At 42.2% G+C, this 18,061-nt stretch overlaps 1 protein-coding gene and 1 long non-coding RNA gene across 5 annotated transcripts in view; one reads left to right on the forward strand and one right to left on the reverse strand.

The window, feature by feature from the left end:
- Positions 1-853: 853 nt before the first annotated feature.
- LOC307215929 (lymphocyte antigen 75-like) overlaps positions 854-18,061 on the reverse strand; it is a 64,230-nt gene continuing 47,022 nt past the window's right edge. For 3 of the 4 annotated variants that reach the window (XR_013838710.1, XR_013838711.1, XR_013838712.1), the window contains exon 36: positions 16,490-18,020. Coding sequence is in view for 1 of the 4 variants with exons in the window: in XM_079975764.1 (XP_079831890.1) it covers positions 1,626-1,819; positions 2,721-2,747; positions 3,431-3,604; positions 4,507-4,629; positions 5,900-6,007 (626 nt within the window). In the remaining 3 variants the exon portion in view is untranslated. Of the gene's footprint in view, positions 1,820-2,720; positions 2,748-3,430; positions 3,605-4,506; positions 4,630-5,899; positions 6,008-16,489; positions 18,021-18,061 lie in introns of those variants that run through there. The other variant, XM_079975764.1, reaches the window with a different exon arrangement.
- Positions 6,015-8,668, forward strand: LOC307220305. Its single transcript, XR_013840827.1, has 2 exons — positions 6,015-7,485; positions 7,988-8,668. It is a non-coding gene; the product is annotated as an uncharacterized lncRNA (long non-coding RNA).

Raw genomic sequence — 18,061 nt, forward strand, 5'->3', positions numbered from 1 at the left:
GGTTTTTGTAGATTATGAATATTTCATGAGCCATATACTTCTGAATGATAATGGGTTCAGTTGTCCTGCAGTATGTTATTCCTCTCCCTCCATTTCCTTTTTAAAGTTACATTTACTAGCCACAGATGATACCGTATGCCTCTATTCAAATGAATGAGAAATGGTGTCTCAAACTCCTAAGCCACTTTGGGTTATCCTCACCAACATCTCAAAATAGGGTCGAGAGGAATAACAGCATTTTGCCTGTATAATTTTGTTTATATGGGTACACACTTTAACACTAGAATGCATTGTTTGATTTTGCAAAAGAAAGCATGACTATATTTCTGCAGGTACCCTCTCTCCAAAAATAACCGTTACAGAATGCAGTGGAGCATGTTGGACCCCATAGATTTCCCCCTCTAGGGATTAATGCTTCTCCATGGTGGTTTTACTTCAGCACTTGAATTAAGATGCTTATAGTACTCAAACCTGCATTACTGATTTATTATTTGCAATGCTCTTTTGAAAAAACAAATTCTCTTTTATTTACTATAAGCACCATATATTCCTGCTAGGCATCTTTGTTTTGTTTTTCCAGGGCTTCCTGATAGCACAGTGAAATTCTCCTAATTAATGTCAGGTTTTGTTTAACACTTGAAGAAAAACGACAACAACCCCAATAACACTTTTTGGAATATGGCACCAAGAAAATACATGTTTATTTCATACTGGAGTAATTTAAAATCAAATTTTTGTTTGGGTTTCTTTGCTAGTATTTTGAAGGATTCCTTTGGGACCAATGGCAAATTGATACTGTTAAAACAAATGGTGTAAGAGGGTTCTGCCTTCCATCTGTCATTCTCAAAAAGAATTCATATAACTAGATATTTATTTATATCAGAATTATACACATAAAAATATAGAGACATGTACACATGCATGATTTTCCCCACCACTGTGTAATATAGGAGGAGTTGGCATTCGGGTATGGAGTTTTGTCAGATAGCTATAGTATGCAACATTTCAGCTTGTAAGACCAATTTTTTAAAAAAAACATTTGGCATGGCCTCATGATTAAAGGTATGAAGGATGGAGTTACTACATGCTCCAAGAAACTTTTGTGGAGGTTTTGTGAAATAACATCTTAGACTTAACAGGACCACCCCTAGTATTATGGTGAAACTTATAATAACAAAACCTACCTTTTCTGCAGATGGTTCCAATCTACAACTGGAATTCTGATTTCAGAAACAATTGAAAAATGTATAATTGTGGTTTGTCATTTGTTTCTCGATGACATTTGTTAATGTAAATAAGGGCTTCAGGTGTGGGCTTTTAAAAGTATCTGCTGCTGTTTCTCCTCTAGCCCAGCCTTAACCTCTCCCGAAACCAAACTGGTAGTTCAATTTGTGCCAAGGCCTTTTTGCATAGTGAAAAACACAATAGAATGAAAGTGCAGTTTGTGAAAATGCTACAACAGTTGCATGGATGGAAATTTACTTCCTGTGCGTAAGAGCAATTTAATTTACCATTGAAGGTTGTTCATCTTCATGTGGAATAATGTCAGACTGTCTTTTCCTTGAGGTATATTTCTTGGGAGCCACTGTTGTTCTTTCTGTAATTATGTTATAAATAAATACAGTTTAGGCAGTATATTCATTTTCTTCTTCTACAAGAACCACTTCGTCACTGCTTGGCACTTGAGTGGTGGAACTGTATGCTGTACATCCTGTTCCAGAAGAAACCCTCCTTTGATATAGGTACCAGAGAAATGCTGCAGACACTGCCACAATTACTGTTGAAGTTATGACTAAGGTCGTTGTCCAAGCGGTTTCATCTGAAACAATACAGGGATTCCGTCAATGGGATGTAGTCAAATTATGTACATTCTTTCTACACTACAGCTAATGTTTACTGTCAGTGTGCCAAGTGTGATAGCAGATAGTGATTGCCTCTTTGCTTGGATCTAATTACCAGTTTGCAACTATTTAGAAAATAGTTCCTTTTCTACAAGCTACCATGGAAGACAAAGGTAGCTCGGTGGACAACATTCTCACATTTTCCCCCTATACACAACATCAGATAGTATATGAATGTTTAATTTATCATAGCATACCCACGAGACAAACTTCGTCACCTCTTTGCTTTCACGTAGTCTTGTTCTATATGGCACTTTATTCCCAAAGCTGCTGGTGTTGTATAGAGTAGTATCCACTAGTGACAAGCATGTCTATACACAATCTCCTTTCTAAAAAAGCTTATGTGACACCAAATCAGGGTAAAACTACTGGGTAACAATCAGTGGCGTAGCATGGGTTATCAGCACCTGGGGCAAGGCAAGTAATTTGCGCCCCCTAACCCATGGATTTGCGCCCCCTAACCCGTGGATTTCCCTAACCCCCAGATGTTGCGCCCGGTGCGGCCGGCCCCCCCTGCACCCCCCACGCTACGACACTGGTTACAATGCAGAACTCTGGGTGTCATTTGCTACTTGTTTGTAACCAAATTAAATGGGCCTGAAATACTGATATAGTAATAACAAATAACAACCATGACATTAACTTTAACCACTTGAATATGTACACAGATCACAGGGTAAGTGTGAATGCTGTAGTTTCCTTATTCAATTACAAAGCTCAATAGCTCTGAATAACCAAGAGAAAATGCTCTCTTTTCAAAGCTCAACTACTGATTTTTTTTTTTGGGGGGGGGGGGGACGGGACCAAAAGATAACTCACCCGGTAAATACTTCTTTTCATAAGGAACTGCAAGCATACATGCAAAAGAAAATGAAAGGTGTTAATATGTGTTTATCTTAAAAGCAGCAATTTGCTTTCACTGTAATAACTGACAGTCCTAATATCCTGAATCTTGAACACAGCATTCTATGCTCTTCAGGCCCCAATCCCAGTAACCTTTCCTATTCACTTGCATTAAAGAATGTTGTGCACTGTATGCATATGAGAAGCTCATTTCTGTATAAGGTGCTGAAACACCAGATCTTCATGTTCATGTGGAAGGGACAGAAAATGAGCAGAATCCTTTATTGTGCAGAAATGACTGCTCCAGTTAATTAGGAAATGAAGTCTTGACCTTCAGTTCCAATGTGATAAAAGCTGGAAGCAGGAACCAAACCAACATCATTGCCTTTCCAAGAATCTTCCATAACTAGTCAAAAGCAATGCTAGTGCTGGTATGCTTTTTATAGGGGTATTCACAAAAACAGTCTCCCAAAAGTTAATCCTCCTTGAGCAATCTTGCAAAATTTTGTGTAGCTGATCTCTTAAGACTAAAGGGAAGATGTTTAGAAGATGCTCTTAAAGTAAAATTCTTACCTGTAGCAGTGCTAATTGCTCCCAAGACAATTCCCTGCAAACCTCTGAAGTCTGAAATCTACCACTAAGAAGAAACCATTTATAGTATAACAAATAGTGTGGGCATTACATACTGGAGGTTTCACAAAGGACTTCAGTCAGTGGGAGGTGCTCACAGGCTGCTTTTTTCCATCGGCCTGATGATGTCTGCATAACAGCACAGGTGTTTATTAGCTCCTCATTACTTTCTTCCTCTATCCAGTTTGTAAAATTCACTTTGGATTGATCGTACCATTTGAAAACGTTCTCTGCAAAATAAAATGGCAAAACCATGGATACTACTGTAGTAGTTGTTCACAAGGGATGATATTTAAAACTTGAATGCTGGGATTTAAAGTCCTATAACATTAAGGCTGGTTTGTGTGTGTAGGAAGAAGTCTCTGCCTTGTGTGCACCTCCTGTGTGGGTGGAAGTTTAATTTCACTTTCCAGAAGCAATGATCCTGGTTTAAAACAAACTCTAGTCAGTTTCTAAAGTTAAGCTTCAAAAGCAGGAGTTATGAAGCTAACTTTTATAATTAACCAGAGTTTGTTTTATGCCATGATCTTAGTTTCATGGGTAAGAAACAAGCCAGGCCTTCTGGAAAGTGAAATGAAAATCTGCTACAGTCCTTGTCCTGCAGGAGGAGGGGGAAGAGCAAGCCTCACATCGACTTCGTACTGCTAAAGGTAATACGTGGTTGACTGGTAACATCTGAACATGTTCTAATAGTAACAACATCTTGCAATAAAACAAACACAAGCACAAACCCTCCACCACCACAAAGTGTCCTCTGCCACCTCAAAGGGAAGCTCTATTGAGATCACTGGAACTTACTTAGGATTGTTTAGCTGCTTGATCAGGGGTCAGCAAGCTAAGGCCCATGGGCTGGAAGCAGCCCACGGAGGTCGTTTGACCGGCCCATGAGCTGCCACTGAGCCACCTGCGTGCTGCGTTAAACCGGTGCAACGCGGCACGGGGACTTGCTTCTGCAGTACCGGAAATTGTGTGTATGCAGATGCTGGAAATCACGGGCACGTGTGTATGCTCACGCACATACACCAATCCGGTCCAGACAAGATAAACCTTGCTGACCCCTGTGCTTGATTATACCATCAAAATTAAACCAAGGTCAGACTCTCTATGTCTTTTGGGGTTTGCATTCACTTACCATCTGTATCAAAAAACATGCCCAATGATACGTATTCCGGACCATGCCAATGGGTGCAGAATGTACTCCGAATAAAGCTATTCTCCTCTTTGTTATTTATGCTTATAATGTCAGCTCCAGATGCTGCATTTGAAGGGGTGGGTGGGAAACAAACAAACACCAAAAATCAAATCCCAGCACTTTGTCAGATCTTCGTCTAAAATAGACTGAACAGAAATAGTGCTCATGTGTGACCTTTTCTTATGTTCAAGTACTATTAGATTTTGTGTATCTCCCCCTCAACCCCCAGTTCATGAAAGACAAACAGGCCCAACCACCCAGCCCAACAACCCTAGTTAATTGTGTCTGTGGCCCCAAATATGCCAGAGTGTCTGCTGCAACATACAGGAGCATGTGGCACACAATCCCAAGTGGAAAGCATTCCCAGAATGTAAAAAAAAAAAAAGCTTTAAAAAGACTGGGCTAACAATGAAATAGCAAACTGCTCCCCTCCTTTCCCCCGGATATGGTCAAGAGCACAATTAAAAGCCTGTTGAAGTAAATTTGCGGGAGTCTGGACCTGATAGATTACTAGAAACTCCGGACTAGGCAAATTAAATCAGAGCAGCCACTGAAGCATCAAACAGGATGAAATACTGATAACACTGTACTGCAAGAAAAGCTGCTGCTCTGATCAGAACAACATTCTATCTCCGATGGATGACTAACTATGGGCCTCTAGAGGTTGCTGCACTACAACCCCGAGCATCCCTGACTACTGGTTATACTGCTGGGCCACAGGTTTCCCATCCCTGCCTTATTTATTTTGTTGTTTAGTCGTTTAGTCGTGTCCGACTCTTCGTGACCCCATGGACCAGAGCATGCCAGGCACTTCTGTCTTCTGCTGCCTCCCGCAGCTTGGTCAAACTCATGCTGGTAGCTTTGAGAACACTATCCAACCATCTCGTCCTCTGTCGTCCCCTTCTCCTTTTGCCCTTCATCTTTCCCAACATCAGGCACTTTTCCAGGGAGTCTTCTCTTCTCATGAGGTGGCCATTTATTTATTTATTGAATTTATGTGCCACTCTATACCTTCAGGTCTCAGGGTGGTTCACAGAATAAAATCAAAATATAAAACCACAACATACATAATCAAAATTAAAACAACAGCCCAATAACCCTTCACACAGCTATTGGGAGGATAAAATGTGTGAAATGCTTTGAACACTCCCAACAGCATCTGAAGGGCCTTAGGCTAGTCTCCCTTGCTCTACAATTACCCTTATTGTCACAGCTATAATAATTACAAAAAATAATTAATGTACCCAAAACAACGCAGCCCTGAAGCATAGCCACAGCCTACGTATCTCATTAGTGACTCAAAAAGGGACTGGAGAGGGATTAGTTGTATTACCATTTCTCTTGCAGACTTCCCTGGTATCATCGAGAGTCTCCAACGTTCCTTCAAGTAAAGCATAGCAGCTCCTTCCAAAAGAAAGCCAAGCAGCAGAGGGACATGCAACTAGGGAAGACAATGGTCACAATTAGTTTCCTGTATATTTGCATCCTGCCTTTTGATAGAAAAATTTACAAGGCACCTGATAAATATACTTAAAACTGTAACAAAATTGTTTAGACAAACTTGGTAATCAAAAGAAGCTTCCGAGCGGAAAACTATCCATGGCAGTAAAAAGACTTAAGGCACCAGAAGATCCCAGAGGCCCTCTCAGAAAATACCACCTTTGCAAAACACCTGATAGTTAACCAGGAAGGGACAAGGGGAATCTCCCCAGAGAGGGAGTTCCAGGGTTTGGGTGTTAGTGTGGAATAGGCTGGATCTCTAGTGACCACCCACCATTCAGATGATGAGAGCACATGGAACAGGAGTTCCAAGGAAGATCTTAATGTGCACCATGATTCATAATTGGAGAAGGCTTGTTGGGGACAACTCAAGCAGTTTAGCAAACCACTGAGTGTAATAATGCAGGAAGGATGACACCTGGGCTGTAGATGGCAGAAAACTCATCTTAGAGCCTTATCTTCCAGCCTACACTTCCCACCCCGATTTCATCTGTGCTGTGCCATACAGTAGAACTGTTACTACACACTCACTCCATTTCTGCTATAACAGTTCTATTTCTGAACTGCTACTCTCAACAACACGGTGTCCTGGGCACTTCACTAAACTTTTTTATCTGTCTGTCATTAACTTGGAAGTAACTGCAAGGGTGGCTGAGTTTTTGTTTCTCTTAAGAGTGGTAAATGGCACTATTTAGCGGGAAGAAACTCCAATGAAAATCCTTATTATTACATGTTTTACATGGCTGTATATTTGTATATTTTAAAATTTTATATGTGGATGCTTTATGATGGCCTATATTTGTAATGCCTAAAAAGGTTTGGTGCAGAAGATTTACAGAAACTGTTGCCTTGCAAAAAAACATTGGCGGGTTTGTGCTGCAGAGGCACTTTCAGCTCTGTTTAAGATGAAAAATTGCTTGTCCGTGTTCAAAACCACAAAGAACAGTTTAAAAGGAACTGAGTACAGTTTGTGTTTGTGTGTTTTTCCTTCTCTTCCAAGGGCACAAATAAAATTTGCTTTTGGAACATTTTGCAAGGGGAAAGAAGTACAAAAGGGGGGGGGAGGATCCTAAAATCAGTTCAGCTCTGCAAGAGAACAATTAGTGTCAATTCGGTAGTCTTGATCTGAACAAATTTTTCTATACAACAGACTAGCAACGTATAGACCCATAACTATATGCATTGTTCACCTTATTTCTGTTTTATAGATGGTAAAGCAAGTAAGAATGCAACAGATCCAATGTAACATTTCTTACTATCGTTCCTAACTACTGGCAGCCTGCACATCTCATATATGTGGGTTACCACTGGCTTGCTGAAACCCAAACACCATGTGTGGAAAAAGTCTTTCACAACTTTATGGATATAAGCTATGGTCGCTGTGTCACCCTAGGCTGGATTTTCCAGTGATTTCCATAGGTTGTAAGGTAAAGGTAAAGGTACCCCTGCCCGTACGGGCCAGTCTTGACAGACTCTGGGGTTGTGCGCCCATCTCACTCAAGAGGCCAGGGGCCAGCGCTGTCCGGAGACACTTCCGGGTCACGTGGCCAGCGTGACAAAGCTGCATCTGGCGAGCCAGAGCCGCACACGGAAACGCCGTTTACCTTCCCGCTATTTATCTACTTGCACCCGGAGGTGCTTTCGAACTGCTAGGTTGGCAGGCGCTGGGACCGAGCAGCGGGAGCGCACCCCGCCGCAGGGATTCGAACCGCCGACCTTTCGATCGGCAAGTCCTAGGCGCTGAGGCTTTAACCCACAGCGCCACCTCCGTCCCCCTCAGGTTATGTAGGCATTTCTTAAAGTTAGGTAGCATGCCACTTGCAAGTCTGCAGCCTAGATAGAATAGTCTTTGTCAACCTGGTGCACTATAGATGTTTTGGAGTACAAGTCCAATCAGCACATCAGGTTAGCAAAGGTTGAGACAGAGAAGAGTACAAAACCCATGGTTGAATAAAGTTTCCATTAATCTCCACTAAAAACCTCTGTCTATAACTTTTATATGTGGGTGATATACAACTAAGTCATATTTAGAGTAGACTCATAGAAATCAATAGACTTAAACCTATTGATTATAATGGGCCTACCTGTATGGAGAAATTGGATAACATGGCCAAAAAAAAGGAGTTAATACTGTCAGCACTACAGAGTTCTCTCTCTCCATCAAAATAATTGAAGACAGAAGCAGCAGTTTAAAATCTTTGTGTTTTGCCTACAATCAAGAAAACAGACAGCCATCTAGCAGAAGTTATAACAGATATTCATTTAAAGTGTAGGCTAACACCAAAGCCCTGTTTTCAACTATAAAACATTGTTTATTTATAGTTACAGAAATACTCACTGACCAAAGAATCTACTTCACCCCTTCCGGGGGGGAAAAACAAATATGGGTACCATATGTCTAGGGCAACAAACAGATGGCATACTTTATATACTTTCATTTTGAAAAGAAAGAACTGGAAATACCACAATGATTTTAAAAATAACATGTCCAGTTACATATGCCAAGATGCAGCCAAACCGCCAACACTCCTTTGATTTCATGTAACCATGTTAAAATGTTAAAAATGCAGTATGTATTCTGGAAATAAAACTTTGTAGCTTTTGTCTTGGGCTTGTTTTTTTTAAACCGTTCCTTGCCACGACAAGAAATGCTTCCTTTATGTCAGCGCTCATCCTGCTTCCTAAAGACTGCGGAGGCTGGCTTTCTGCAATGTGCTAAAATATAGTGATAAACTCTCCTTTCCATTGGATGCATAGTAATGTGTGAAGGTAGGTGGGCTGAGACTGGGTTATGTGGTCCCTGTACAAGACCCTAGGAGGATGGATGGAATAACACACATGAGATAAGGGAAACTACCCAAGGGTCAGAAAAACAATAGCTGTTGGTTGAACGTTTTGATGGTACAAAAGTCTCTGGTTCATAATGTTTCAAAGAAACACAGGAAAACTATTGGCAGCAGCTTTCCAAGGCTTTAGACAAGACTTGATCAGCCGCTTCTGGAGATTCCAAGGCCTGAATCTGGGACTTTTCAGCTCTTCCCTATACATCTAAGCTCAATTTCATAAAGCTCTTCCAAGCAGAGAAAGTCCAGAACGTGCATGGAATATGCTAGCCTGCTGCTTCTCCTGCAAAACTTGAGGGAGTCAGCATAATGCAAGAGATCTACGTTCTCCAGCCCTATGCTCCAGCTGTTTTTTGTTTATCCCTTAAAGATGCCGAAAAAGACAAAACAAATGAAAGGTATACATTACAGTGCTGGGGAGTGAGAAATCCATTCTTTAAGTTTGAAAAAATTAACTATTATTTCAAATAACTGTCCACATATAATAGTAAGCACTTGTATTCGACACACCACTTTTTTTCAAATGAGAGTGACTCCACTGCTTAGCAAGGCTACATATATATTAGATGGGTGCAGCTGCTGGTGGATGCATTGTTCTCCTTTTAGCCATGGTCTTCCCACTTCAAAAAGCTAAACAAAAAATGCCCTAATTCAGGGATGAGGATCTTGCAGAATCTGCTAGCTTTTTTTTTCTTTTTCCTGGAACATTTTTTTTTTTTTGCTGGGATAGAGTGGTGCAGAGCCAGGGACAAAGTGTTGTCTTCTCAGAAGGTAGAGCCAATTACCAGCTGCAGTATTTGCGCAACAGACTTCAGAGTTTAATCCCAACCATGTGTACTCAGAAGCAAGTCCTATCAAATCGCTTCCTGGGTAAGTAAGGCTAGCAGCCTTAGCTGACCAATCTGCATCCCAGTTGCTACAAGCCAAGGAGTCTTAACACCTCACTTCAGAAAATAACAGTTGAAAACAGTGACAGATCTACTGCATCTCATCCTGTGGCCTTTTTTTTGGCCCACCCCTGTGGTCAATGAATTCTCCCTTGTTGCTAAGCATTTCAACAATTAAGCTCTGATCCTGAAAAGAGTCACAGTATACCAGGATCACACACACCCTCACACCTACACATACAAATAATTTTAGCAGTGGATATAGGAATTAACGTCTATACGATTCTTGAAATAACTCTCAACAACCAAAACAGGGAGAAACAGAAGAAGAAAGTGTTTCTTTTCAGGCCATGAGACTGGAGGTTTTGTTTACTTTGACTCATGTTTTCTCAACATCTGTGCACTAGCCAAATGGACTTCAAACGAACAACTACCCAGAGTAATGCAAGTCTTTTTAATCTCTTTATGGAGAAAACAGGAAATTAATTTGCCCATTGTCCGATTTGTTTCCTGTGATGATGAAGCCTTAAAAAGCTTGTGGGTCACATGATATATCTTGGTATGTATTATCTCATCCTGGCAAAACCTCTTCCCTCTTCCACCCCCCCCCCCTTCATTCAGCTCTGGACAGATGAACCAAATACAATCCCTCCCTCATCCTGACCAACCAACAATACAGAGTTGTTGGGGGAATCTGTCCTAAAGAGAACAGGTCTCTAAAATAGGTTTTGAAACAGTTTTCTGAATTAAAATGTATTATATTAAAATACAGGTTCTCCAAATCATGCTCATACTAAAATGTAAAGCAAAATGTAAAACTAGAACACACTTACAAATATATTTTAGTACATTTGATGGCTGGACACCCCTCTTTTTACTGGGGGCTATACGCCACAAAGGCAGAAATCATTGCCTAGACCAGGGGTTGGCAACCTAAGGCCCATGGGCCACAAGTGGCCCATGGGGGTCATATAACTGGCCCTTGGACCCCCGCCGCTCACTCGGTCAGCTCCTGTGCGCCGCCTTCCATAACGCTGTCCGCCTGCAGCCAATGGGAAGCTGCGCACGCCTCTGTGCCGGAAGGAGCGCTGGAAACAGCGTTTGTGCATGCGTGTGCACTCCGGCCCACCGTGGCATCTGCGGGACCATGAACCAGCCCAAGCCACAAATCTTTGCTGACCCCTGGCCTAGACTGTGGGACCTTTGGTCCAGTTTACATCCTTCAGGGTCCATGCTGCCAAGAAATCATGCTGCCAAGGGCAGAAATTGTGTAGTGTATGTGAGATTTTGACCCAACAACTTCATCTCTTGTATTATAACTTGACATTTTATATGCTATACATATTTACAGTGGTGCCTCGCAAGACGAAATTAATCTGTTCCGCGAGTCTCTTCGTCTTGCAGTTTTTTTGTCTTGCGAAGCACGGCTATTAGCGGCTTAGCAGCTATTAACGGCTTAGCGGCTTTAAGAAAAAGGAAACAAACTCGCAAGACGTTTCGTCTTGCGAAGCAAGCCCATAGGGAAATTCGTCTTGCGAAGCACCTCAAAAAACGGAAAACTCTTTCATCTAGCGAGTTTTTCGTCTTGCGAGGCATTCATCTTGCAGGGCACCACTGTATACGTTGTTTTTTAATGAGAAACCCTAGTTCCCAAGCCTTCAGGAAAGTAATGGTTCTCCATTGGGAAATCCCTTTATACCTAAATAAAATATGAGCCAAATTCTGGCCGCAGCTCCTGGTAAGTGAGATGAACTAGGAGCCCAGGTTTGGAAGACATGCTAAGTCCAACCTAGACATAGCTCAGTGCGGTGCAGGTGCAAAAAAGCAGGCGTGGTGGGGGCAGAGAGGAGTTCCTCTCTAGGAGCTTTCAATTTTGCACAATCACAATAAGCCATAGTTTAAGCCAGTAAGCTGCCAGGCCACTGGTTCCTCTAGCTCAGTATTATACCATAGGTATAATCCCATGGGTCGGGACCCACACCAGGTGGGCTGCAGCAAAGCAGTTGCTACTACGTTGGACTCCAGCTGGAACTGCTCAAAAGGAGACCTTTTCTGCATTTTTCTGATGGTTTTAATTTAGTAGAAAGCATAGGCCTAGCCAGGATTTTTGATAGGGGCCTCCAAAAAGTTGTTGAGCTTTTTTTAGATCACACAAAAAATTGTTGACATTTCCTTTGAAATGTTTCTTTTTCTTAAAAAAGGATACCCCCAATAGGACATGGGGGGCCAGGGTTCTGTTTTGGAGGCAGGCTTTTGTTTTTTTGAGGGGGGAGAACTTCAGTTTGGTGTTTCTATTGCTACGCTCCCTTGGCTTTGCCCATGGTAGGAAGGCTAACTAAGGTAACCCTAAGCAATTTGCTCTGTAAATTGCCATTTGTAATATGCATTACCAGTATGAAGTAAAAACCAAATGTGAAAGTGAGTCACGTTGCACTGCCTCAGATTCAGGCGACAACCCTACAAATGTTCACTTGAGAGAGCAAAGCCGCATTTGAATGCACAATTGGGAATAAGCATTTTATTTATTCAAATTCCTCTAACTAAACAGCGTTTGTTTACCTTATTTATTTGTAGCCCCGATGAGCTTAGGGGCACCATACTGGTCTCCCAATAACTCCCCCCCCCCCACCGAAGCTAAATGATATGGAAAAAGTGCTTCAGGGAAACCTAAGAAGGTCTATGGGCGAGTTCCGAATCTGAAGCCAGATTTCCCCACCAAGTCCTTGCCGCTTTACCCACTGCGCCACCCTCTCGCAGCGAGGTCCAGCTGCGAGCCCCGCGCGTGAGGGACACCCACGTTTCTGGCCACGAGCCCGCGCGGGGAGAGCTTCCCTGGGCGACGGCGCTGCAGGCGGGAGAGGAGGGCGTGCGGGCGAGCCGGGGAAGCGCAACCCGGAGGCCGCGAAGAAGAGGAACCCCCTCGCCTCACTTGGCGCGCTCGGCCGGGACTAGCGGGGAGAAGAGAGGGAGGAGGAGCCCGCTGCCTTACCGTCTGCTGCTGCTCCTTGGAAAGGCAGCGCGGCGGCCAGGAGGAGGCCGCTCAGGAGGCAGGAGCGCGCGCCCATGGCGCAGACCAGCAAGCTCCGTCCGAGCCCGGCCCACTCGGGGCTCGACGACGACGACGCCACCCACTCCCTGCCGCTCGTGGGGTAGCCGGGGGTGGGGTGGGCGAAGCGGGAGGGAGGAGAGCAGCAGGTCCAGCAAACTTCTCTCTCCCCCTCCTCAGTTGGCGGAAGGGGCTGGTCACGAAGAAAAGCCCTCCAATGCACAGCTGAATTTATCCAATGTTGCCTCTGGGGTCTTGTGATCCCGACAGAGCTTTTGCGTCTTTAAGTGTAGGCAGAAATTCAACTGGCAAAGCTTTCCGTCATCAAGGGACGCTCCTCTCGAACACCTCGCATCCCACCCAGCTGGGAAAAGGCTGTCGGAAGCAATTGGAACCTCCCTGCTTAAGTTTCCGTGTGTAAAGTTAAAACGGCACTTAATGGAAATACTTAAACTACTTGGAAGGTTATTCAGATGCGCTTGGCTCCTTTCCTCTCGAGGAATCTTTTAGCTATTGGTGCTTCTGTCAGAAATGCAAAATCTCCTTTTTGTACGCTGTGCTAATTATTTCAGCATAACTCCTTTTTTTCCATGCTCGCAATCAGTACTAATCCACTACTGACTGATCAATTGAATTTTGCACACGGATGCAAAATATAGGAACATTAAATGTCACCGTACTAGTTATAATGAGGTCTTGTTTTGTGATAATATTGGTAATGCCCTTTCACCTTTCTACCCAAGACATAATAACAATTGCAAGTTAGGTTAGTTATCTGTTCTTTTTAACCTAAAATTTAAATTACCTTAAAAGTATTTTCCCTGGATGGTAGAGACTTGGCTTGAGTAGGTGTTTGGAAAGTGGGAACTACAAAATACTTCTTCAGTTATGTGCAAACTAACCAGTAGAGGGTATCAGTGTTGTTTCCTTAGTACACCAGCAATATGGGAATGCTATGCTTTTTTAATAAGAATATACAGAAAACTATCAAAGTAAACTGATTTGCATTATCATTAATTTCAGTGATAGTAATTATACCTTTGAAATTGATGGAACTTGTTTAATATTGACAGGATTAGGATTTCCCATTGGCCCTGTTCCAGTTCTAATAAATGTTTCAACAACACGTTTTTCTTACTGGTTCCGCATCTAACCCAGTGTCAAATTTCATTTTGTGCAAGACTCTCTGTAAAGCTGCAAAGACATCACCACCATCACCTGTTGAAATTTGGCATGGTGGTACTTTTTAACAGCTGCAATCCCTTAGGAACCTTAGAGCAGAACTATGCGATGGCAGCACACCCCAGGTCTTAAAATGTGGGTTTCTGCCAAACACCCTGTAAAGCAAAGTATGGAATGAGTTCAAGTGGGAAAGTCCTTGTGAGTGGTGCAGAACCCTTCAATTCCCCCCCTCCAGTCAGTTTTTTCCTCAGCTGCTGTTTGAGACAAGGAAAAAGTTCAGCTGGATGAAAAAAATATTAAATGGTGTGTGTGGGCATGAGAGAATGAGAGAGAAAGGACAGAATAAATAATATGGGAAGCTGCCTTACACTGATTCAGGCCACTAGTTCAGCTTTTACACTGATTGGCAGCAGTTCTCCAGGGTTTCAGACAGGAGACTTTTCTAGCCCTATCTTGGAGATGGCAGGAATTAGCAAAGCGGACGCTCTACTTCTGTGCTGCCGCCAGTATCAAGTGTCATTGTGCCCTTTTGAGGAAGCTGCAGTGAACACAGTTATTTACAAGTAAACATGCTGATGGTTAGGTTGACAGGCTTTGCAACATGGAAGTTACCGTTTTGCAGCGGCGTGGTCTGTTTCATTTACAATAAAAGTGCGGGGGGAAACAACACATCTCCAAAATTTTAACCTCAACTTCTACAATGTTGCCCTTGGCACCTCAAAGAGCAAGTTAACTTTTCAGGGTATGAGTTCTTTGCACAGCAATTTTAAAAACCAGCTATGGAGAAACAGAATAAGAAGTTCAAAAATTCAGATTGATTATTTTCAGATAAAATCTTAAACTCAATGCCTTGCCAACTCCTATGTTGTTGTTATTATTAGAATTTGTATACCACCCTTCATCCACAGATCTCATCCTACCCACATTTATCAGGAACTCCCATTGGTTTTCAGTTTTTAAAGTGTGTGTTACATTGTAGCCTAACTGCATATCAGAGAGGCAACATGTCTCCGATCTGTTGTGTTTTTTGTAATTAGTTTGAATATGCAACAAAAATTGGATTAAGTGCCATGTACTGTAATATGGTATGCACATTGCACATGCGGTTCCTTCAAGGGCATAATCTGAAAGTCCAAGATAAAAAAAAAAAAGTCCAGGAAGCAAAGCAGGTCTGGATCTAGTTTAATGCCTAGATGGTAGGCTATCAGGAGACCCCCTAAGTTCTGTGATGGAAGAAAGCCAGGATTTAATGAAACTAGTGATCTTTTTTAACAGTTGCCCAGTGGCAAATATTCCCCTTTGGGGCAAGGTGCTTATGAGGAATGGCATTGGCCAAGCTTCAGGTGTGCTTAGAGGAAACAAGATTATCTGGACCCATTTAAGTCTGGCTTCAACTAAAACTGCCTTGGTTGCCCTCGTAAATGACATTGGCCTGGAGAGCAGTAGTGTAATCTTGCTTGTCCTTGATCTCTCATGACTTTTGGTACCACTGACCACAGTATCCTGGAGGATAGATAGCTTTAATACTCACAAGCTTCTAACTTGCATCCATTCACAGACAGGGTATCATCCTCCTGTTGTTTTCTATGTCTGCAAAGGAATCAATTTCCTCAACATAGTAAGTTAAACTTAGAATCTCTCTCTCTCTCTTTAGCTCCCTAATGCATGCGCTGATGACATGCTGGAAGGCTAGCATCATGAACCTGGAGAGGCAGTGTGCAGGATGGTCTAGCTGATGACTGAAGATACAAGAACGGCACAGCTTTAGACCAAGTCAGACCATTGTGGTCCATTTAGCTCAGTGTTGACTATAGTATAAGCTGGTAGTGGCTCTTTGGAGTTTCAGGCAGCAGACATTCCCAGCCCTACCTGGAAGAGTTCAAAGCAGGTGCTCTACCCCTGAGTGAAAGCATAGCACCATTAGCTCTGACTGCATCATAGAAGTGGAAGCGACTACGAGGGTCACCTAGTCCAACCTCCTTGTGGTCCCTTCCAATTCTACAGTTCTATGAAGCAGTTTACTTATTAAGCAGAAGAGGAGGGAGCAAGTCCTGGGCTCCGTCCAGGTGTCTCATCTCACTTGGCAATTAGTATTAAGTTCAGTCGTACCTTGGTTTTTTTGAACAGCTTAGTCCTTGAACATTTTGGTTTCCGACCGCTGCAAACCTGGAAGTGACTCTTCTGGTTTGAAAACTATTTTTGGAAGCTGAACGTCTGACAGGGCTTCCGATTGGTTGCAGGAGCTTACTGCAGCCAATCAGAAGCCGCACTTTGGTTTCCGAACGTTTTGGAAGTCGAATGGATTCCATTCGACTTCCAAGGTACGACTGTATGGGAGAAGTGGAAGACTAAACAGGCACACAACTTCCTTGCAAGTCAAGTAATTGTTTTGACTGTATTCACCTGCTAATGCCATTTTCCCTTCTTGAAAAAAAAAGAAAAGGGACAGAAGACACCTCAGAACATTACTTTTTAAATCTTTATTAACTTTGATGTTTGCGGGTGTTTTTTTAAATACTGAAGAGTACAAAAACATTTTTAATCAGGTGAAAAGCACTGAAATCAGCTTAAATTATCTCACAAATACAAATCTAATCACCATTGAAGCTTTCTACTAAATCTACTACAGTTTTTCTAAGGCCATGACCCACAGGTAGGTTTTGTTGCGAACTCTCAATACAGATATATTAAGGCATTTGCATTCATTCACATCATGACATTTCCCACAATATCACAGAATAGATATTCCAGAAAAAAACCCGGCACACACAATTAAAAACATAATTAAAAAAATTTCTATCAGAATATTATACAAATAAACACTTTGTAGAAACACTGGAATCTTTTGTGCATATTTATCTACATCTTGCATCACTGAATAGCCCTGATAATATATTTAAAATAAACTTTCCATTTTTAGATTCACATCAATAAAGAAGCCCACAAGTGCAAATAGTCATAAATTCAGTAATGCTGAGCACACTTATTTAGTGGAAATTGCCCCAAACCCTGGTTACTACTGCACATGCAAAAGAGTACTTAATGGAGTATGCCCTGCGCTGGGAGATACATACGTCTCAATCTTTGCAATATAAAATCTTTTAACATACGGTCATCCGTTTGTCTTTCCAGTTTCAGTTCCCTGGTGTGTGGTGTGTGTATGTTGAATGTAGCCCCCAGTTCTTTTCTCTGCCACCTATCAGGTGACTGGCGCTGTCAAAGATAACTACACCAGTCATCTGTTTGGCACAAGTACCTGTGTGTCAGGGTGTACATTAGAAACAGGTTGTGAAGCAAATTTTATTAAATGGTGAACAAGCTTCTTCACCATTACTAATTTAGGACTTGGTTATGGGCATTTTATTTATCTAAATATTCTAAATCATGCTTCCAAAAAAAAAAAAAAAAGACAAAGTGCATTTTTTCTCCTGTGTGTGTGTACATGCACGCACACACGCACCACTATCATTCCCCAGTCCCTCATAGGTTATTATAGGCACTATATTAAAGACCTTTCTGCACAAACAGTTTGTGTGCAACAAATGTCCAATTTTTTGCCCGTTCGTTGTATAACAGCAGCAGTTGTGTTATCACAATTTCCAGATATTAAAAGAGGAGCATCTTAGAGATCATAGACTACCCAAGCTAGCACATTCATTGCTATTGGGACTGCTATATTGCTGAGGGCACTTGCTGGAGATTGTCTGAGACAGTGTGTGTCCAGTTAAATATCTCCTCTCCAAAACGCTTAATGTTTTTTTTTAGAAGGTGTGCAGAGCCACATACGTGGCCCTCCTTATACATCACACCATCACCCTCCCTTATTATGTACTGATGAGATTATTATACTGCTGTCACTGAAAAGACACTTGTGGGCAGAAATGCATGAGTAGCACAGTTTTAATGATCCTGCAGAAATACCCCAGCTGAAGAGATCTATAGCAGGAAGAGACTAGTAGCAGTTCACAAGAGCTAACTGTGAAGTTGGACAAAGGCCTACTTGTATGTATGTGTGTGTGTGTGTGTGTGTGTGTGTG

The sequence above is a fragment of the Podarcis cretensis genome, assembly GCF_951804945.1.
Source record: "Podarcis cretensis genome assembly, chromosome: 1".
NCBI lineage: Eukaryota > Metazoa > Chordata > Lepidosauria > Squamata > Lacertidae > Podarcis > Podarcis cretensis.